This window comes from Acanthopagrus latus, chromosome 7, assembly GCF_904848185.1.
Source record: "Acanthopagrus latus isolate v.2019 chromosome 7, fAcaLat1.1, whole genome shotgun sequence".
Classification (NCBI taxonomy): Eukaryota; Metazoa; Chordata; class Actinopteri; order Spariformes; family Sparidae; genus Acanthopagrus; species Acanthopagrus latus.
In genome coordinates this window covers 23125420-23148844 of record NC_051045.1, presented here as the reverse complement: position 1 = coordinate 23148844, position 23425 = coordinate 23125420, and the positions used below count along the sequence as shown (strand labels likewise).

The 23425-nt window shown below is 44.1% G+C and overlaps 1 protein-coding gene across 1 annotated transcript in view; it reads left to right on the top strand.

Moving 5' to 3' along the window:
- Positions 1-3308: 3308 nt before the first annotated feature.
- The window catches only part of tafa5l (TAFA chemokine like family member 5, like), a 58170-nt gene continuing 38053 nt past the window's right edge, over positions 3309-23425 (top strand). The window contains exons 1-2 of the mRNA XM_037105264.1: positions 3309-4641; positions 21374-21523. Coding sequence (XP_036961159.1) covers positions 4545-4641; positions 21374-21523 — 247 coding nt within the window. The 5' untranslated portion in view covers positions 3309-4544. The remainder of the gene's footprint in view (positions 4642-21373; positions 21524-23425) is intronic.

Here is a 23425-nt window from a genome sequence, read left to right as displayed (position 1 = left end):
AATACACTGAAATGTAATCAAGTGACAGAAACACCTTGCTACTCTGCTGTTCCTGCCTTCGATTCATATAAATCTGCCTTGGCCTCAACAAGTTGTTGTAAGATCTCTATTATTATTATTATTATTATTATTATTATTATTATTATTATTATTATTATTATTATTATCTGCACACACAGTGTACTGTGCACATCCTCTCGGCTGAGATATACAACTTTGACATCCAAAATGCAGAAAGCACTGACGGATAATTGCAAATTCCATTCCTAATTATGACAGATCTCGAAATTGCTGGCCCAGCAGGATCGCACAAGGACACTCGATGGAGTTCACTCAGTTTTGATCTCATTAATTGCGCCTGCATGTGTCCTACTGTGATGCGTCAGATAGTCTTACAGTGAGTGGGACAACAAGTTGCATCATAGCCAAAACTCTTCCTACAAACAAGCAGACTGAGAAACCTAACATGACGTGAGCTAATGAGCAGCCTCACAGCTACTGAGCCAAACAAGCAAGTCGGTATGTGTTTGTGTTATTTAGTCTTTCTTGACTGGTGGAACTAAACAACCGTGCAGGCAGCCGGTCACACGAGTGACAAGCATAGACCACAGAGCTGCAATAGAGGAGCGGACCGATATTTTACAGGGGTAGTTCTGTATTTTTTAACCTAGGATATATGTTAAACATGTTTTAGTTGTATGAATGATTCACACTCAAAGATTTGGAATCGGTCCAGTAGATGGCCTCAGCCGGAAGCTGCGACACACTGAAATGGCTGTAACATAATCCTTTGGGGCAACCGCGACCGCCAATGTGTTGACCACTGGAAGTGCTTGTTTTGACCACTGACAGGCTGAGATTGTTATTCTTAGTGTTTGACACAACTACAGAAATGTTTCCTTAAGAGATACACTGTTTTCTTTAAATGAAAAGAGCTTTTTTTTTTTTTTTAAAACCAGAAACACAAGTCCGGCACAAGGAGAAGTCTTGCTCTTAAATCTTGCGAGATAAGAGGAAGGAGTTTGAAGTTTACATATAGAGGAACTGCCAGCAAGAATTTATTTCCAACCTCATGTCTGACTATTTAACTGATTTTTTGCAATCCAGACGATCTAACTCACCTTGCGAGATTTTCTCCTTGAATGAGACTTGTGTTTCTGGATTACAAAAAGGATCTCATTATGTAACAAAAAGGTGTAAATCTATGGAATCATTTCCGTCATGTAGTCAGACGTAACTTCAACGGTCGCAGTTCTCGCCACTGCAGCTGTGCTGTGGCTGCCAGCTGAGGCGATCGGCCGGACTGATTTCAAAACTTGTGGTGTGTTTGAATCATTTAAACACCAAAACATGTAAATACGGCGCAGGTTTAAAAAAAAATACTACCATTCCCCTTGAAGTGCTGTAATTCCGCCTTCAGTTTTTAGGGGAAAAACAAATGGGAGACTGAAAAGCACAGTGAAAGCGAGGTTAGCAAACAACCAATTTACACACGGATGGTGTCATGTTTCTACAGTCATTGTACTGTGCAAATCAGTATTTACTTCAGAAATAAAGCAGTTATAAAATTTGGTTTGGGGTAATATAAAATGCAGGTGTATAACATGTTTTTGCATGTAAAAATTTGATATCATAGTAACTAAAACTGTCAGATATATGTAGTACAGTATAAGTATGTGGTATTATATAATGGAAATACTCAAGTTAAATACCTCAAAACTCTAAAAACCTACAGACCTCGAGCAAATGAACAAAAAATAAAAAAAATACACACAAACATCTTTGACACCTTTGTTCCCACTGAAGATGGCAGCCTATTAACCCACTGACACTAATGACCGTCTTTAGTGCAACGTGATCATCACATGTGGTGGAAAGTTATAAAGCATATGCACAAGCAGCCGGCGTGAACAAACCACCATCTTCAGTCCTTTTTTTATTAAGCACAGTGCTGTGTCAGTGACCGCACCTGCCCTCAGAGGTACTTAAACATTAGGCTGTATTTTATCTGTAAACATGAACATAAATATGATGGGTGAAAATAAACCGGCAGATTTTTTTTTATTTTTTTTTTTTCCCCCACAAGGATGTCAGTTCCAGTGATTTATTATGATTAATTACACTGCAACCCCTGCTGGGGCGTCACCGTGACAGGCTGAAACGTGGTTTTTAACTCTGAAGTGGCTGATCAGAGCTGCAGACGGGGGAGGAAAACAAACTCTCCCTGTGTGTAACGCTGCTGGTTACGGCGACGCGGGGAGGAAATTTAAAAAAAAAAAAATCTGCAGGTTTAGAGACGCGACCCCCTGATGTGGCGGTTAGCTTGGAAATCGGGCAAAGTATCCCTTTAATGCTCGACAGACGCGGAGTCTTCGCAGTGTGAGTCCCAGTCATCTTTCATATATTACAGTGATGATGTGACAGGCCTTGGCCCGGACCGATATGTCATCATAAAAGCCATTCAGTGAAAGGCTGATAGCACAGCAGCACACAGGGGGGACTTCTCCATCTGCTAATAAAGTGCACATTCACTGGTCATGGAAAAATGGTGGATGTGTGTGTGTGTGTGTGTGTGTGTGTGTGTGTGTGTGTGTGTGTGTGTGTGTGTGTGTGAGGGGTGGTGAGTTATTGTAATGGTCCTCGAGTGGCGAGGGAGTCTTAAATGGTGCTCTCTCAGAAGATAGACTGGCATCTGCAGGGCTTTAGCTCACACACACACACACACACACACACACACCCTTGGGGAAGCAGGAGCCCACATGTGTGCACACTTGAGACATGATGTGATATTAGGCAATACATAATAACTTCTGCTGTAAAGAGCTGCGAGCTGCTCCACATGCTACGCCGGCAGTCCTGTGAAGGAGCAGACCTCTCACATTCTCCCAGAATGCCAGTGTGCTAAATGTTAACTGTAGTCCTCAGAGCGTGCAGGCCTCAGGGGTGTTTTCCACCTAAGAAAGAGGGCAAAAAGACATGGAGAAGAGTAACATGCCAGGATGTGGAGGAGGAGGAGGAGGAGGAGGAGGAGGAGGAGGAGGGCTGGTGCTGCTTCAGTGTTCCTCCCTGTGGGGTCAGATGGGACATTGCACTGTGTATAAATAAGCATCATCATCTACAGTTTGGGATTTATAGCCTGGGAGAGCAAAGTTTTTTCTCACTTTGCGGAAGGAATTAGGCCACTGAGTGTGTGTGTGTGTGTGTGTGTGTGTGTGTGTGTGTGTGTGTGTGGGAGAGAGAGGGGGGTAGAGAGAGAGAGAGAGAGAGAGAGAGAGAGAGAGGGAGACAGAGCAGATGGAAACATTGTAACTCAAGGCAACTCAGGGTGCAGCAGCAGCAGCGTTTCCTCCCCTGGTCTGGAGAAGAGAAGAGAGGAGAACTCCTCTTCTTCGGCGTCGCCTGCGTGCAGATGGAGCCGAGCGGGACACGCTGAAGGCTGACTTAACACTCTCTCTCTCTCTCTCTCTCTCTCTCACACACACACACACACAAAACCGAGCGGGAGCTGTTCGTCAGAGCACCATCACTGACAGTTGTCCACACGGGGCTCGCACAGGTCGACAAGTGCGCCCAACTTCACCGCAACGCGCCCGGAGTGCGTCCAGACCAGCGGCCGTGTCACCCGCCTCTGTCTTGTTTGGACGCGACACTTCGCCCTCCGCCGCCGCTGTGTGCATATGTGGCCACAATGTGACGCATTTGCGCCTTTAGCTGTTTTCCGAACACCGGTGCTTTTTTCTTTCTTTTTTTTCTGGGCGTGTGACGCGTTTTCGGACAAGTTCGCCCCCCTCAACACACACACACACACACACACACACACACACACACACACACACACACACACCAACCCTCCCGCCGCTGATTGGTATGTTCGTCATGTCCGCCCGGGTGAACTTGCGCCTCTCTCTGTAGAAGTCGCGCACAGAGCGGAGGGAGGACCGGCGCTGAAGTTGCCTGGGAATAATAACCACAATAAGAATACGAGTGACAAGCCCAGAGGAGTGCGGAGCGCAGAGGAGGGGAGGAGGAAGAGGGAGAAGGTGACGGCTTCGTTCAAGGGGGGAATTTTGAGCGGCTTGAATTTACAGCCAGCATCATCAGCATCCGAGGACCCAACAACAACAACAACAAACCAAACTGCGGGGGACTGCCGCTGCTCTCCCTCCACACACTTCCAGAAGCCCGGCCAGTGGATCCCAGCTCCTGAAGCCACAGCTGCGTAAACTTGGCCAGATCTGGTGACATTGTACCTCCTCTCTCCCCCCTCTGTGTGTGTGTGCGCGCGTGTGAGTGTGTGTGTGTGTGTGTGTGTGTGTGTGTCTAGCAGCCTGGATGGATATGCGGCTCACCGAGGGAATTTGAAAAGCAAGGAGGGGGGGGGATTACTATCAGTCTCTCTCCTATTATAACCTCAAAATGGATGCCGACGACAGGCTGTGGAGACGCCGCTGGATTAGCCACCCTTCCGCCGGTCTGCTTGGCATCTGAGCGGCGACGAGCGTTCAAAGTTTTGGGGGATAATCTAACAAGGCTGAAGGTGTAGGATGCAGTCTGGAGTGAAGACGCTCTCCGCAGGTGGAGGTGCGTCACTCTGCTGCCTGCTGCTCCTCTGGCTCATCTACTCCCATCTGCTCAGAGAGGGTAAGGACACTTAAAGCTGTTTATTACTTTGTCAGCAGCACCCTTGTCTCTGAGGGCTGCTGCTGCTGCTGCTGCCTCCTCACTGGGATGCAGATGCACATGGTGCCTTGGTCACATCCTGGGCTCCATCCCATAATGTCCAGTGAAACATCCCCTGCAGGGAGCTGTAATGTGTCTTGTGTTCATCAGCAGTCAATTTGCGATGACCTTGTTGTAGTTTAGGGTGTTTTTACAATCTGACTCGGTGCCTCTGTGGTAAAAACTGGCGACAATCTCGTGCCATCGCCGGACACAGCACCGTTTGTTTTTTTAATTTGTGTGGCAGCATTTAAGGATCTGTAGGAGCCCTTGGTTACCCCCCCCCCCCCCCCCCCCCACACACACACACACACACCAATAACCCTTAAAGGACTGTTTCAAAGTTGAAACTGAACGGTGTTTTGGAATAGATGCACCCTTGCTGCCCACACTGCACTACATACATTTCCTGATTCTGATGCAGCCTCTCATCCCTCGCTCCTTCAGGTGAAAAAGGCAACACAGTTTGCTTGTTTTAGTTCCTGGTGCAGGCAGGGAGGGGGGGGGGGAGAAAAGAAAAAAAAAGGCTGTGCTGCCTTCAGAGCTTGACAGTCTCACTCAGGTTATGTCTGTACCCATCCAGGCCATGCTTTCCTCTTGAATAATACATCCGCCGGCACAATTACGCCGTCACACTGACATATGAATGGAAAGCAAAAGGATGTTTCCCCCCCCCCGCCTCCTTGCACTTCATCGGCTCACCGTCGCTGACAAAACACTTCTGATCCCAGCTCCGTCAAAGGCACGGAGAGGAGGCTTAAAGCATTGGAACTTGTTGGGAGATGTTGAACACTAAGTTTTACAGATTAGATCTTTTAATCAAGCAGTGGCCAGCAGCATAATTACCGCTGTGGAGGAGGGATAGAGCCTACATCAATGTCTCTGGCTGCTCGCCAGGAACAAAAGGAGACACTGATGTGAAAAATGAACTGCCGGTGGACTGAAACGTGCTCCCTTTGCCTCTCATTTGCGGCGCCCTTTCTCCCAAAATGTTGCCGTCACCAGCCTCCCGTTGCCGCGCCGGAGCCGCCTCTCCAGCCTCTGCGTGTTATCTGAGGAGCCACAGCAGCCCTCCCCTTCCCCTCAGCCATTTATTATTGACTCATTTTCGTCTGAAAATGATCTCATTAGCGCGTTATTGTACAAAATCGTTCAATCAATCTCTTGTGAACTTTCCCGCCGCTGATATTTCTCGGGTAAATAGATTCTCCTGGGTTCGCTCCGGTGGTTCAGACCTGTGGATGTGAGTCGAGGTTTTGACATTCTCTGCGTGTCACTCACTCAGTTCCGAGCTGAATTTTAAGAATCAAACACAAGTTTTTTTTTTTTAATCCCGTCTTGTAATCTTCAAATCCTGCTAAAGCCCTCCTTTGAAAACTGGCTGCCTCCACCAGTCCTGACCACCACTGCTTTTGTGGCATTTCACCAGCGTGAGTTTACTGAATATTTTCTCCTTTTTGAAGACTGCCCACCGCTGATGGAGTCAAAACACTTTCTGCGACCGCCTCAGCACCGCCCACGCCTCCGCGGCCTCGAGGGCTTTGGAAACAGCGACCGGCGTGGTTGAACTGGTGGGCAGAGAGGCGCGAGCCTCGTGGCGTTGAGAGGCTGCGTCGCCTCCACCCTCTCTGTAACTCATCTGTCATGGCGGCCGGGACAGGAAATCAAAGCGCAGCAGCCCTGTCCACGCATGCCATTGGGCCAGCGCCCACCATGATGAATGGCCTGTCAGCCGCTTTCAACGCTGCCAGTTTATTCAACGATAAATTTGGAAATGTCTGGATTTCCTCGCCGGACCACATTCCGGTTCAGTGGTGCAGTTGGAGGGCCGTGGCAGCTCCTCCCTGCTTTGCAAACCACCAACCTTTGGGTCGATGGCGCGCGTGTTCGCGGAGAGGAGGAGGGGGCGGAGCGTTCTTATTCACATTTGTAAGTTGGAGGTGGACGGACGGTTGGCCTTTGCTCCGACTCGGCTCTGTGAATTCAAAAGGCAAGAATACATTTCAGCTTAAAGCGGGAACATGAAAAGACCTTCCTTCCGAAGTGTAATCAAATGAGCGCATTGTGCATTTCAAAAGAGGAATCCTCAAGATCTTTGAGTGTCTTTGATGCCAGAGCAGGCACTCCTCGCTGCGCTTCTTCAAGGCACTTCCACCTGTCAATCAAACCATTTGCATAGTAGTTTAACATCTTTTTTTTTCCCCCCTAATTGCCTGTTGAAGATGTTGAAAGCTTCACAAACAAGTATTTTTACAACAAGACTGGATCGGATTATTCTCTGAAAGGATTGTAGAGACGAACTCACACAGAATCATCACCTCTCTCCGAAGTTCCCCTCAGTTCAGAGCTTTTTAAATACTCGTCTCTCGTTGGTTTCAGACACATTCACCTTCCTATAACCGCAGTCATTTCAAGCAGCAGTAGGTGACCACTGTGCTGCCTGTCCAACACCACATAGCAGACAGTTCAGAGAAGTTCAGATGGCTCTGGATGTGACGAGTTGGACTCTGGATATGATAAACGGGTTGGAGGAGGGCTGCGACGATTTTGCACTAAAACCACAGCAGAGAAGGGAACAGATTTGAAGTTTGGCGCCGACGGTCTGATTTATCGGTGGATTTAATTGTGGCAAAATTCGGTTGGTTTGATTGAGAGAGTGATCACACAGTCAGCTGATTGATAAGAGTTGTGAGTTAATCAGCATCTAACGCTGAGCTTCATTAAGCAACTAGCTGAGCAATGTTCAACAGACCAAAACACAGAGAAGAGGGGAAATTGGACTTGGTGCAAATGGACGTTAATATTGCTTCATGCCTGCTGAATGTGTAAAGAGACAATTATTTTGCACACCGGTGTTGTGTTTTTAGTGTGATCTGCTGCCTCCAAGTGGCCAATAATTCTTAAACGCGGCTTTAAAGCATAAACGAAAAAAATAAAATAAAATCATGATTTAAATTCAGTCATTATCTGCTCACCCTCATGCAAATGGAAAGTTGGGTGGAGTTTTGTAGTCCACAAAACATTTCTGGAGCTTGACAGCAGAACAGCGCTCCAGCAGTCTCCCGAACAGCTGCAGGAGATGGGGACTTATCATGGGGACCAGGCTTGGATCCTCCAAGTAATCCAAGTCTGTGGAAGCCTCGAGATCCTAAAAACGATTCGAGAAGGTTTTATTTAAACCCCTTTTTAAAGCTCAAATCTTCACCCTAGATGCAAAGCTAAAGGTGTTATCGTGCACCACGTCTGAAGTGGGTGCACAAGAGCAATGATGTCTTAAGGGTGTAAATAACGTATTTTCGAATCAATTTTGGCATCTTGAGGCTTCCAGAGACTTGGATAACAGACAAGACATTTTTATTATTTACATATTTATATATATTTATATAAGACCATGTCTGCTTCTGTTGCTCAGAGGAATTCAGCGGCGCTGTTTTTGCCATACTTCTCCAGAAATGTTTTACTGACTGTGAAACTTCACCTGACATTTTATTGGCACGGCAGCGAGTAGATAATGACTGAATTTTCCTCCTTTAAGATTCTGTTGGTTGTCGTTTTGTTTGTATGCTCAGCCATCTGTTCTGAAGCCTTCTACCTGCCCTTTCTCAGATTTTTGCAGACATCGCTCCACATTCAGCAAATCAGACATTAATTTGCAAAGTGGGAAACCGCAAATATCATGAATATAAAATAGAAACGATGGACGGACCCATGAGAGATGTATCCTATAGGTGGTGACATTGCAACAGACGGTAATGCTTTTTTTTTTTTTTTTTTTGCGCAGCACATGTCACGTGTCACGACCGAAGTGTCACTTTGATTTGTTCGAATAATTCAATCAGTGCTTCTCAACACAAATTACAGTCTCCTGCAGCCGGGGAGCAGAAACAACAATCCATCCTGTCATCCCGCTCCGTAGCACGAGCTGTCGATGGGGATGACAGCGCACAGTTTACGAGATAACGTCTACAGGCCGGGTCACTAAATTTCCAAGCGACTCGCTGTGGCTTCACAATCAGCACAGAGCTCCATTGATGATGGACTCGCACGGTCAGTCCACTCTTTGTGCTGTGGACTCCGCAATGTGTCCAAATGTCATTCAGGAACCAGGCTGATTTTATCCTAAATTTATTCCTGATGCTATCATGCTTATTTTTTTCCTTCTTTTCAAAAAAAAAAAAAGAAAATCAGCTCCTGCGTGGGGAGACATCAAGTGTTCACGGTTCACTGGAATGATGAATTTAAAAAAAAAAAAAAATCTTTGGCTCATATTCTCTTTAAACTCAGGGTTCAGGGCCTACCCATCCAAGCATTAAACTCATCAGGGTAGCAGAGAATTACTGACTTTATTTAGAGTGAAAAGGATGATTTCCATTCCGGTCTTCTTCAAGGCGGCATTAGGCATGCAAAGGGGGACCCCGCTTTGATTATGACCTTGGTTGTAAATTCTAAGCAAATCATCGAGGCCCGCTTCTATAGGCGGCGGAGCTGTAAAAAGTGTGGGCATCTTTACGGAGCAAAATGAAAAGAATTTTTTTACAGCTAAATCAATTTGGCAGCACACAAAGCTCATATTTCATTGCCGCCTGAATATGAATTCTTCCTTGCCGTCAGCTTTGACCTCCCTTGTGGTTGAGTGTGGTGCGCCGCTCACTGTACTCCTGCATTGTTATTTTCTCTGCGGAAAGCTCTGGGCTTGAAACTGCTCAATCATTGGCAGAGCGGTGCAAATGATTTGAGTTATGTTCCTTCAGTCTTGTGTCCTGTTCTATTTTCTGCCTGATGCCATGATCATGATTTCTCTGAGAGGGGGGCTGAATAAGGCTTCGAATATTGAAGCCGCGTTTTGTGCAATCAGGCAGCGCGGTTAGGCACTTGTGAGGTCAAAATAGCCCTGTGATGCTCACCGCTCTCCCTGTGTTTGCGTTACAGAAGGATCCTAGAGGGCTATCTGAGCGAAATTTGAAGTGAGTCACCGTGTCTTTACAGTCCTCTCCGCATTACATTCAGCGGAGTTACTGTTTGCTTTTGCGAGGGGCATATTGCACATTCACTCCTTACGCCCCGAGCCTGTATTCATCCACAACCAATTGTCTGAGTGCACTCCACATTGTTATATCTCCGCAGCCCAGACGGTGCTGCATCACTGCAACACAAATCTATCATAAGCCTCCGTCATCATGTGTACCGTGCGAGACATGTCGCAGTCCAGACCTAAATTACAGTGTCAGTCCTAGCAGGGGGGATGCATGGAAGGGGAATATTTTTCTATTTTAAAGCAGCCCCTTGGCAATGTCACACAATGGCGGCGCTGAATGTTAGAGAGCGGTAAAAGAAAAAAAAAAAAAAGAAAGAAACACAAAATTAACTGCAAGGACCTCGAAGTCTTGTAAAGTGAAAAGTCCTCTCCTGCTTTCCAGTGAGAAAAGGAAACAATCTAACACCGCTAAGCCCGGCTCTCTCCCGAGGGAGCGCCATCCCACCGCTGCTCCGGAAAACTTTCAATTTGTCATCCTCCGTGGGTGGAGCAGTGCACACACCTGACACGAGAATTAAATATGGGCAAATACAGCACATCTCCGGAGTCTCGGGCGGCAGGGGTGCGGTGCTTTCCTCTCTCGTTCCCCGCGGCCCCACTGGGTGCTCGTGATTGCACAAAAGAAATCCCCACTCGGTTCGGCTTTAAACATCCCCGCGTTCGAAAGGTGACGCAGGTACACATTCATGGATACGAAGAGCTTTTGAGAGCAGAAACTCCAACCTGTGCTGTCATCAGGATATAAGAGCTGAAACAATAAAAGGTGGACCGACTGTGGGCCAACGCTGTGCCTATTTTACTGCTCGCAGGAAAATGAGCCTCATCCCGTAATAGCGTGAGGAACCCCTTATCTCCGGAAGTCGCCATGGCCGCTTCCCTCCACCGGCGTCCCTGATTCATTTCTGTCAGCTTCAGATTAAATTGCATACTTAGGAACCATTACAGGTCCTCCGACTTGAGCAGAGAGTTGTTCGCTTGCATAAATATTGATCGGGCCACTGTAGAGTATTCAAATAGCAGGTGAAATCAAGCTGGTATTCCTTTTAAAGCGAGCGCATTAATATAAAGCGCATGTTTCCGCTCCACTGCCTCGCTGCCCTACTTGTTTAGCAGCAGAGGATCATGGCGGTGTCAGGAAGCGTGTAGCACGGGGTCAGTCAAACATCTGCCTCGCTCACCTGCCGTCCCATCACACGCCACCTACTGCGCCGCGCGCGTCAAACGGTGTTAAGATAATGAGATGCACTTGGCTGCGGCCGCCATGACTAGCATATGCTCAGCTGAATAGGATTTCTGTTTGATGTCGTCCTGAGCTGTTAATAACATCAGGACGGGCTCGACGGCGGAGATTAAACCTGAGCGCTGCAATCAGAATGAGAGCGGCGGTGGCGGGAAAAATGGACATTCGGATAATCAGTTAATTGATTGTTGGTATTCTTATCAGGGCTGAAACAAGTGGTCCATAAGTCCATCGGAACCTTTTTGATGAATCATATCTGAAGCAGAAATATACCATACTTACTGGTCGTAGTTCTTAAACCATCAAGATTTGCTGTTTTGTTTGTCAGATCTGCTTGTGAACTAGGCATTCTGGGGGTTTGGAGTGTTGGTGGGACAAAACAAGCAGTTTAATATTGTCGCCTTTGGCTTTAGGACACTTTAAAGACGAAGAGATTCATCACTGAATTGAGGAAATAATAAGGAGATCATGTTATTAAGTAATAATCTGAGGCCTAAGGCTGTAACAGTCAAACATATTAAATTCCAGTGATGATGAATTAAATGTTACTTGTTCTCTCCAGATCATGAGTTATGTCATTATCACGGATTAACAAATGCTGTTTTTCTGAGATAACGAGATAAATGACTCTGTTATCATAAGAACACAGAAGTCATTCAATTTCATCACCAATAGCTGTAAATGTATTAGATGTTGAATTAGATAATGAGTAAAATGTAACTCGTTATCAAGGGAAAACATTCACTCCACGTAGTCTCTCAGTCACAGATTTGCTGCTTTTTATTTGTCAAATCTGCGCATGAGCAACAATTTTATGGGTTTTGAGTGTTTGCGAGACAAAACAGGCAATTTAGTTGACATTTTAAAGACAAGGGTGATGATTTATTGAACTGACAAAAATAAAGCCAGATTGATTATAATTATCTAATATATGGAAGCCCTAATTGGTCAGATGTAGTATTTCCTTATTTTTCCTGTCATCATCATGGAACACAAAATGTTGTTTTCCTGAACTAACGGGACCATTTTCTCCAGATCTCGAGGAAATGTTATGTGTTAGAAGTTTTCAACACACAACATTGTTATGGTGTAATGAGTTTTGTCTGTAGTCAGCAGCCACGTTACGTCCCAATCACAAATTGTTACAGAGCTCAGAAACTGTTGGGGGCACAAAACGGCAAAAAAAAAAAAAAGCCAATTTCTGCATAATGCTGCTTTAACCTGTTATCAGAAAACAAAAGGTCAGTCCCTCTCATTACTAATAGCTTAATGTTCATAAGATGGTTTTGTTATTCTGTCATAATGACATTTATAACTTGCGATCTCAAGGAGACAGAGGAAATAATATGTTTGACCGTTTAGGGCTTATGTAATAATCTAATTTTAAACCTCTCTTCTTTTTCTGTGAGCCTTGCTCATAAGAGTGTTCCAGTCAGATCCAGCAAACCCTTTTAACTGCACAAATCTGTCTTAAATTGTTGGTTTTAACTTGATCGGCTGCACATTTGTACCATTAACTCATATGACACATCAGAATAGCTTTATTAGGCCCCTTCTGCTCTTGTTTGTGGGTGTCATTCAGACGAAAAAAAGTCATCCAAGTTCAAATAAGAATTTCAGCTCTCAGATCTTGAAGTCCTGCTGTTGGACATCGGCAGATGAAAACATAAGTGTAGGAGTGTCAGCGGCTGTATTACTGTCAACATGGTGTCCTTGCAGAGCCCTATTGTGCCCGAAAATGAAGAGGGAACGGTCTGTCAGAAAAGTCAGATGCAAAAAACATATCTGATGTCGGCTAAAGCAAAGACGTCCGCGACAGAAACAGAAGGCAGAGTTGGAGATGTGACAAGAATACATTTCATTACAGACATATTCAAACTGAGAGTTCATTCAGATGAAGGCATTACAATTAGGGATTTTTGTTAGAAGATATATTGTTTGAGAATCAATTTTGATAAACGCCGTAACTACACTCTTTTCAGAGACGTGACAGTTAATTCTTCAGAATAGTCAGACACTGTAATTAGGATGTGAAAGAAGTGTTAAAATGTCACAACTAAATCAAATAAATCAAATGAAACCCTCACCCAGAGCAGTGAATGCAATGCACTCCCAGGCTCTGTCACCGACAAGATGCCTGTAAACCCATCAGGCCGTGCCGAGGTCGTCAAAAATGATCGAGGTCGTGCACATGTATCGTCCTTAAGACAAGAGAAGCACAGGGTGCCGTTTACCTCAGTTGGTAACGTGGGCGTCCCATGTACAGAGGCTTTGTCCTCCCTGCAGCGGCCCCGGGTTGGAGTGCCAGCCTGGGGCCCTTTTGCTGCATGTCACTCCCCTTTCTCTCTCTCTCTCACCCTGTTTCTTGTCGTCTCTTGAGCTGTTCCGCGAATAAAGCTTAAAAGGCCAAAAAAGAGAGATGCACGATAAGGCGATGATGTAATTATAACGACAGGCTTACAATTTAACATAACAGTTTTTCAAAGTCAATCACAGCTAACCTCCTGTGCAGGAAAAAAAAAAAAAGCCTGTCTGTACGTGACTCATTCCACACTAATGGAAATTTTGTGAATGTAACAAGTCGTGTTAAATTAAAGGCGGGACGGGCGACAAGGAGCGGTGCTCTCTGCGGGAGAGAGGAGCTTCTGCTAGTGTCGACTTTGACCTTCTTAGCTTTCAAGATCTTTTACATGCACAAGCAGATATATAAAGCAGCGAAGGACAGGAAGGAATAAATGGAACAGCATAATAGGTCTCTTTTAAATCACTCAGGCCTGTGTTTGTACAAGTGGCTCCTTACATGAGGCTCATTCTTCGGTTCATTCTCTGAGGCTGTGAGGATTTGCTGCCACGTATTGGACATTTCTGTGTTTTGGTCTGTTGGTCGGACTGAAGAAATAATTTTTCGCTGTTTGTCATTTGATATTTGGTTCAGGTGGGAGGTCATCGATCGAGTTGTAGCCCCGAAACACAAGGCTGTCTGAGAGAAAAGCGTAAATCTAAGCGGCGCACGCTCACTTGCATGACACGAGGTTTGAGGAGATACGACCGTGAGAGCTCGTTGCACGTTAAAATGTGAGAACAGCAGCCACTACAAATCAATTTTGACTGATTACCTGCGACATTAATATTTATAACACCTCACACAATGTTTTAAGTCTTCTGTAAAAGATCCGTTGAATTCGTATCTTAACTGATGCATGTTAATATGATTGTCATGCTCTCTAAACTGGCTCTGTGCTGGCAGCCCCAGTTTTCAGCCTTGAGAGCGGCACTTCTGTGGAGACAGGAACATACAATGGAACGACGGTAATCACTCAGACTTATTATTGTGTGCCAGTGTAGTGATTAGAGTCTGATTGGCTCTCTCAGGGAAAACAGGTTAGATTCAATGCCAGGAAGTTAATGCCAAGCCAGCACCGGGTGGCTCTGTGCTATAGCTGCGTCTTTATGGGAAATAATACCAAATACAATACATATTGTCATGAATAATTAACTGCACTAGCTTTACAAGAAGTGGAATTTTTAATAAATATGGTTGAGTTTGCTGAGCCGCTCTCTTGCAATAAAACACTGTAAGACCTCACTTCCATCCTTAGCAGCCCCGCAAGTAATTACAATCTATAAAGGGGAGATTGTTTTAATATGGAAATGGAATCCTTGTCATAGTTCATTCAGTGCAGCCTGTCATATAATTTTATGGCAAATTCCCCCGAGGAGAAGCGTAGCAGCTCCCGGTCTGGTGTCACTCGTGCGGCAGCGGTGCAGAGAGTGTGCGCCTGTTGTGTTTGTCTCTCAGATCTGATAAAGGTGTTTTTATCGGTTTGGACTAACTACTGACGTGTGCGCGCAGCCTTAATTAAAAGGCACAAACAAGGAGGCAGACAAGCCAGAACGAAGTGAGATGATAAGTGCAAGCGTCTAAATGAGGAACAATAAGCGGCTGGAAGAGATGGCGAGATGTTAACGGCAGAGATGATAACTGTGGCCTTTCTTTATTCGCGGTGTGTTGCCGAGGTCTGCCAGTGTAATGTACCCAGGGTTGAATAAGCTCATTATGCCCACCGGTGCTCAATCCTGCAGTGACGCACGCTGAATCAGGGGAACATTGTGAGAGCGAGTGTGGACTCCTGGCAGCCCATTGCAGGCGGAGATATTAAGATATTTGTGCTCCTGTACTTTGCTGATCTGCGCTGTGTCTGATCAAAGCGCTGATATGTAGAGCTCAGACTCACATCTTTGCTTTAAGCTGTGTGTGTTTGAACCCCTGTGTGTGTGTCTGTGTGTGTGTGTGTGCTGCCACTCTCTCACTTGTACTGTATAATGTTATGATTCAGTGATAAGGTCATCAGGCTGCCAGTCAGTGCTGAGAGCCGGTCTCTGTGCACCGCGTCGGCTTCCCGTGGCCCTGTAGACGTCGTTCCTGACAGGATGCGGAGCTCGAACGGCGACGTTGCGCCATCCTTCACTCGGCACGCTCCACGCCGCCGCGGTGTATGCGCATTCCATCATGTGAAATGGAGACGAGGCCGAGCGTCTCCGTGCTGCTGAGTGACAGGAGCCCCCTGTCATATGAATTAACTCCTGTATGTGTGATGGAGCTCTGGCTGCGGAGCTCAGGGCACTTTACAAAGTACCCCCACCCACACACCCACACACCCACACACCCACACACAACTCTCCACTTCAACTGCTCCCTCCGCCGCGCTATCCTTCAGGCTTATTGCATGAAGCCCATTCATCTGTTCAGTGTTGAAACATGGCAGAGAGCACTGATATGTGATGGCACCTCTGTCCTCCGAGCGACCACCAAGTATACAGGGAGACGCCTCAGCAAAAAGAGAGCGGAGGGTGGGCGTAGTGGTGGGTGGTGGGTGGGGAGCGAGGGCGGAATGTGCATAGCAGCTCTTTGTAGAGACGATTTTATGACTCCCAAGACTGGCCCAGGTAATAATTTGATGAACAAAATACACCAATCTTTTCAGGCTAAATCACAAAGTGTGGCTGCCAAGGTTTGGTGTTGAGGGAAAAATACTTCAATTAAAGTCTTAAACCTGGCCAGCAGAGACCTTAAATGCTGCGGTTTTTGAGGCGAAGGAGCTGGAGGAAAACTCACAGAGCTGTGACAATGAAAAAGGGCTCATCTTGTGCAGAAAAGGTTGGATTATGAGGGGAAAGAGGGAAAATAGGGCTACCTGACTCAAGATAATTGTATTTATTGATTTGTAGGTTGAGGATCCTCAACAAAAGTTAGTTGGTTTCATTTTTTATCCTTTTGGAAACACTTTTTAATGTCTGAGGCAGTTGTAATACACAAAATATTACAACATCTACAATCAAAAACAGATTTAACAACCAAGTGCTTTACAACACCTCACAGCAAGGATGTGTTTGATAAAGCTATACAGGAAGGTATAAAGGACCCACAGAGGTGGTACCCTGAACCTCATACTCACCAAAGACAGGTTGTGATACATCACTGAGGATTGTCCGGCCTTTAAATGCCACTCTGGTTTTACAAAACCATTACATACCATGACCGTTGCTAGACATATTAACAATTTTAATGAGTTTGTTTCTTATTAACTGTATCAATATGAGCTGAAGTGTTTTTGGATGAACAATAATTTGATTCTAGTTAGATGAAAAAAATTATGCCAAATGATTCCAACAAATACACTGACGCACAACCTGCCCTTAAGCTGATGGACACTTATATTGCATTATCAGTGCACTGTGGGATTCACATTTAAATGCTTCTCGGTATCTGCACTGGTACCTGGAATGCAGTACCGCTGCCAATGACAGCATTTTAGTGTAATATCTTGGCGGAAGCTGTTCAAAGACCCGGAATCAGCAGCAGCAACTCATTTTTACCCTGTGCCCTTTACTCAACCCGGATAACTGGACTAAAATAAAGGAACTGATGAAATACCAGCACAGTATTGGACTGTATGAACATAAAAACAACTGTCAAAAGGAAAGTTGATAACAAACAAAGTTGTATTCACCACAGCGGTTCTTGCATGCTTGCATGAAATCATGTACTTTTGGTTTCACACAAAAGGTTCAGGCACTAGTTACGATAGCAAAAATGCTAAGTTAGCATCAGACTAGATAGTGAAAGAAGTTATTACCAACAAAATCCTCTCCAGCTAGCTCAGTAATTGTGTAGAGATATTGATGAAAATATTTACACCTTGTCAGTCATGTAGGAGGGTTCAACTCAAAGAGTACTAGCTAGTTTTACAGGTCAGCTTTTCTGTCTGTAACTATTGTCCTTACTCACTGCGATGCTCTTTCTCTTCCTCTAAACTGTATTCTGAAGATGTGCTCTCAAGTTCTGAAAATGGGCACCATTTATTTAATGTATTCAGTAGCACCAATCTAATTTGGTCAATACCCTTGAAAGTACCAATCTCAGTATCCAACTGTAGTGCACAGAGACTTGGAATCATTGGCTGGGGGGGCGGCACTGGGACCCAAAGTTAATTTTTGCCCCAGGACCAACAATTTGGTTGATCCATCCTTGGCCAGGAGACATTTTGTGTCTAAAAGGAAGGAAGGTCACAAGGTCAGCACGATGAGAAGAAATCTGGAATATTTCCAAGATGTCTTGCTCTGAAAGTTCGTCACTTCAGGAACTTGGAAGTCTCAGCACCTGCTGAGGTAATTTTATGAGTCATTTGTGTTGATCAACAACCCTTTCAACCTTTGCCATTATTACAGCCATTTCATGCTATCGAGCAGTTAGCGTCTCACTTAATGAACCTTTGAGGGTGTTAGGAAGAACAGGAAACAGCAGTATAAAGGAGTGATGGTTGGTGAATGCCAGGGATTGACCTCACAGGAACTGCAGCACAGACTCTTCTCTAATCTACCTCTGCTGAGCTGATTTTATTTCAGTGTCTGCCTGAATGGCTTCCACTGGCAGCCTTCCATTCAATAAAGAAAAGAAGAAAGGAACAGTGTTACTTTCCCCACATGATTGTAGAGGTGAAGTGAGTTTCCCCAACTTTTCTGAGCCTTACCCTTCGACCGAGAGTAGATAAGTTGCGATACAATTATTTAACTTCACATTTATATTGCGCTTATTAAGAAATGTGCTGAGCTCACGCAGAGTCAGATTTGATGTACTCACACATTAGTATTGTTCAAGTGCGATTCAGCAGGTTATTGATTTGTTTTTTAGTTCTTATCTGAAGCTGCAACAAAGCTGCCTTTGAGTTTAAGTGACAAAGGTGATTTGGAGAACATGTCTTTTAAAATGTGTTCTTCCAAACAAGTTTTTGAAAGCAGCAGATGCCCTGAAGCAATTTACTGTGATTAAAGTTTGTTTATCCATCAAACACAAGACTATTAACAGTTAATAATTTCCCTCAAACACACCAGGAAGGCCTAAATAAAAGACAATTAAATACGTTCCCTCAGGTTTCGGAACAATTTACCCAAACAAAGCTGCTGTCTCGACAGTAAGTGTTCAAGCAAACTGTCAGCAACAAAAGGCCACGCAGAGGGTTCATTTAATAAATCTTAACATCGCAAACATCATTGTTACAGCTCGTCTTTTGTTTGCCCTGCTTTCAGCTCGACTCATTATAAATAATTATCATGCACCAATCTCATCTCTTCACCTGGATAATAGTTTAAACTGGTGTCCTGCATGTTTAAATGCTGTTAGAAATTCATCTCTTGTTGTCAGAAAGTCTTGAATAGATTCATCCAAACCTGTTCAATAAAAGATAAGATTCAGATTGGAGTAATTTCATCAGGCAACTTGCCAAGTAAAAGTTTTAAAAGTATTCTATCAACTCTTTTAACTCCCCTGACATGGAAAAAGTCAAGATGATGAAAAACATTTATTTAAGTTATATTTTCCTCTCTCCCAAGAAGTCCATTTGCAGCTGAAACAGCCTCGTGGATCACAGGTTTCTCGGGTTTGTGTAATTAATTTGGAAATCACATTCTGACTAACTTGATTCTAAAAAAAAAAGGCTAAACCACAGAGCCCTGGCCTGGGAGCCATCCATCAATTTGTAATGCCTGGAGAACTCTGAAGTAATTCTCTGTGCTTGGATAGAGGTTTAAGAATAGCACTCCCACACGACAGAGATTTCTGAGCAAGGTAATCATCACCTTAAGACTTTCTGTCCATTTGCCATCTCAGTAGAGCTTAACTTTGCTTGAAAATGGGTCTGTTGTAGTAGCCCAGTGACCAGCGGCCAATACCAGCTGATCTGAGTCACATACAATATCAGCCAGCGCTCCACGTTTCATTTAATAGTTGAGTAGTCGGATTTAGAATACAGACTCTGAACCTTAAATATTTAAAAAATACAATTCTGTTGCTCCAAGGACGAATGTAAAAATGAGATTAAGAACTTAGGATATAGTGGGCTTAAACACTATTTAAGGGTATTAATTGTAAGATCTAAGTCCTAATATTGTTTTACTGAACATAAATAAAATACAGTAAATTAAAATTATGACATTACAATACACTAAGATTATAATTATAGTATAACATTTTCCAGATATCAGCATTTAATGATGCCAAATGCTAACATGAGAATGCTGAAGTGCTCATAATAACAATGCAAATACATTAATTCTAAGCAAGTATATTAGGAATGTTCACCATTTCAGTTTAGCGTGTTAACGTGCTAATGTGTGCTAATTAGTACTCAACACACATAAAGATGACTGAACAGGTGAATGGCCAGTACCTAGCAAAACAACATATATCACTGTTCCCAAAACAACATTACTGTTGCAGCGTACTAGTAACAGGATGACTAGACCTTCATCGTTTGGTCAGGTCTAGGTAACAGGATCGGTTGGTTAGGGTTAGGGAAACATTGTAGTTTGGGTTAAACTCTCACTTCAGTTACAAACGTACTGACATTGCTTACATTAGATTATGTATGTGACGCCACCTCACTGATGCTAGCAAGTCAGAAGAATTCACTGGCGGGTTCTGGTTTCACAGTGGACACAGCAGTCTCTTGAATGGAAGTCCTGTGCTTGTTTGACCCAATTGTCCATCCCCAACTTCCCCCCTATACAGAGTTCATTCTCTTTATTCTACTTCTCCTCACTTCCTTCTTTCTAGATGTAATATTTACTACAGGTGCTAGAGGTTGCTGCCCGAGAAGAAATATGAACATGGGTCATAATGAGCTCCTTTCATAGTCGATGTATATGATATATATTGTCTATCTTTTAAGCACTGTACCGATTGATCTTTAGACCAGATAATGCTGTTAAATGAAAGGTCAGGGGCTCACCAGTTGTTGAAATATTTCCGTCTGTAACGAAGCGACGACCTGTCAGACTGATAAGCCATTCCAGAACCTCGCTGCTGGCACTGCTAGTATTCAGAGGATGATGTCCAACATTTTGGACTCTTCTGACCTTCCTGCTTGCACCACCATCACGAAAACATGAAAATCTATTGAACAGATTGCCATGCACATCGATGCGTTCCAGAGGATATTTTCCCCCATGAGCTTTTCTCTCACACCACACTCAGCTCTAATTATCCCCTGTGCGCACATAATATCCTTAATGAGTCCTCCAAACTGCGCACTGAAGTATGTGGTTTATCTTTGCATCACCAAACTACCAATATCTGAATCGATGCCCCTATTGCTTGGATGGCATTATTTGTCAGTGCCTTCCAAATTGATATAAGATTACAAAATAATTCATAGGACGTCTTCCAGCTTGCCAAGATTATGGTAAGGATTTGATTAGATCAAGGGTAAGAATAGGACCTGGTCATCCACATGGTTTCTTCCCATGAAACAAAAAGCTGGTTTCTTTGTCAAAGTCTCACTTTATGTCGACCTGACCATCTACCACAATCTGTCAGACAGTGCCACCTTTGTATCTGACAAACAAAAGTCTTGGTCGGCTCTTACAATGACCTTGTCAGGTCAATCAGAAAAACACTTTTGATTTCAGGCTACTTCTAACAGTCTGATTAAAGCAAACCAGTCAATGTAAAAAATGACACACTGACTGCCTTTGCCTTTTAGCACTTTGATATCTTCGCGCTTTCAACTTCCAGGCTTTTTTTGCTGTTATGACTGGCCACACAGAAAAATGTCCTTTTAACAGATTATTTTTACATGAACACTATAAGTTATTTAAGCAGCCTTACTGTCTTACAGCTGAAGAAGCTTCAACCAGTTTCTCATTTTTCTATTTAAGGCTTTATATGAGAGAATTAAACTGCGCCACACAGACCAGATAAGGAGCCCTGTGTCCAGGCTGCTTGTTGTTTGTACCTTCAAACACCAGTTGCTCCTCTGTAATATGTTCATTATAGTCTCATTATGCTAATGTGATGTACTTTTCTCGCTGCTGTTTGGCAGGCCAGTTGGCGGTGGGAACCTGTGAGATCGTGATGCTCAACAGAGACAGCAGCGTTCCCAGACGGACCATCGCTAGGCAGACGGCCCGCTGCGCCTGCCGGAGAGGCCAGATCGCCGGGACCACCAGGGCGAGGCCAGCATGTGTAGACGGTGAGTTGAATGACCCTCGTAGCCTGACGGAGGGCGGATTTTAGTCAGAGTGAGTCAAAACAACAGGCTGAATGGTGAGGGAAGCTGGTGCTGACCCAGCAAGCCTGAATGTGAATCATTGTGGTGGCTGGGAAGCAGCAACAATCTGTGGATAAATAAATGTTGAATTAATGAAAAAATGTTCCCCAGATGGTCCTTAGCAGCATGAGGAACAGATTAATTTTTACTTTAATTTAATTCAATAGAAGTTATCCCATTTATTTAGTGTACAGCCATTATTATTCCCATCGTAGGCACCTTTGTTTAAACTGTAGTAACCATATGATTTATTACTAAATGAGCAACATGGCAGTGGGACAGAACCTTCTAATAATTGCCTATATGGGGTCCATTGCACCAATCGCTACCTTGGACCACTTAATTACTTGCACAGTGGTGTTGTGTTTGAACTAAAATTACTCTTGGAGCATTTATTGATTAAATCAAGATATTGGCCTTTATGTGCACCAATTATTAACTGGATGTATGTTTGATTCATGGCTTTAATATATGATTTTTGACGATTAAGAACTTCATAATACAGTAATGTAAAATTATGTTCTTAATATTTATGTTAATTAAAGGAATAGTTGGACACACAAGGACTGGGGAACAGACACAGGAATACAGGGCGATAACAGACAAACCAACAGGGAGTGAAGGGAAAACAAAGGCTTGAATACACAGGGAGTGATTATGAGACACACGGAAAAAGGGCAGGAAAACAAACAAAGGCAGGAAGTGGGAAGTAAAACATGACAGGATAGTAGGATCTTCTTCAAATCAGGACAATCTTAGCTTAGCATTTAAACTGGAAACTGGCCTCAGAGACTCCAGGAAGCCACTTGTCCAAGCAATGGCAAAGTTGGACACATGACCCATGAAAAAAAGATAAATTGTCATTTATACACTTGGTTGTCGGCAAAAATGAAACAAATTAGATATGAAATGTAAATAAGTGAGCTTTAGAGGTGCTTGTAGGCAGATTGTGTTACTAGTGGACAGAGCCCAGGCTAACTGTTTCCCCCTGTTTACTGCTTTTATGCTCAGCTTGGCTAACCAGCTGCTTGCACTAGCTCCTCATTTAACTGACAGATATGAGAGTGGTATCAGTCTTCTCACCTAATTCTCGGCAAGAAAGCGAATACGGGTATTTCTCAAAATGTCAAGCCAGTCTTTTGAAGTTGCTAAACTTGAAAAATCCAAAAAGCAAGTAACAAAAGACAGGCAGAGGAAAGTCAAAGGAAAAACTAAAGAGAAATATGAAACTGAGGACAAACCAGAAAACCACGTGGAACAAGGCAAGAACAGAGGGAACACACGAGGACTGACCGGGGAACAGGCACAGGAAACAAGACAAGCTTAAATACAATCTGAACCAACAAGGGGATGAGGTGCAGGTGGAGCGACACTGGGAGCAGGGCAGTGTTAACGGGGCTGATGTAAGACAGGTGTGGGGAAGAGCACAAGAACACAGAAGGGAAGCAGAGCACCGGGAACACAGGTGAGCAGGAAGTAGGAAGTGACACCATGACACAAATGGATATAACTACAAAATAAAACAGAAACTAACTAACCAAAACCCCAAACCACAACTTCTTTGTCAATGTTTCACAGTGTGTGACAGGTTTCCTTCAGCTGGCTTTGTAATAATGAGCTCCAAGGACTAGAAAAAATCAGTGAAGCTACACGAGTCATGAACGCAAACAAGCTAGTAAACTGATCAATACTGTGGTGTGCTTCACAAAAGCACCCCCAATGTATTCACATTTGCAGTTCATGATTGGAAGCTCTTTCTAACATATGTAAAATACATTTTTACCCACTCAAACAAAATCACTGAGGGAATGCATCAGATCTTAT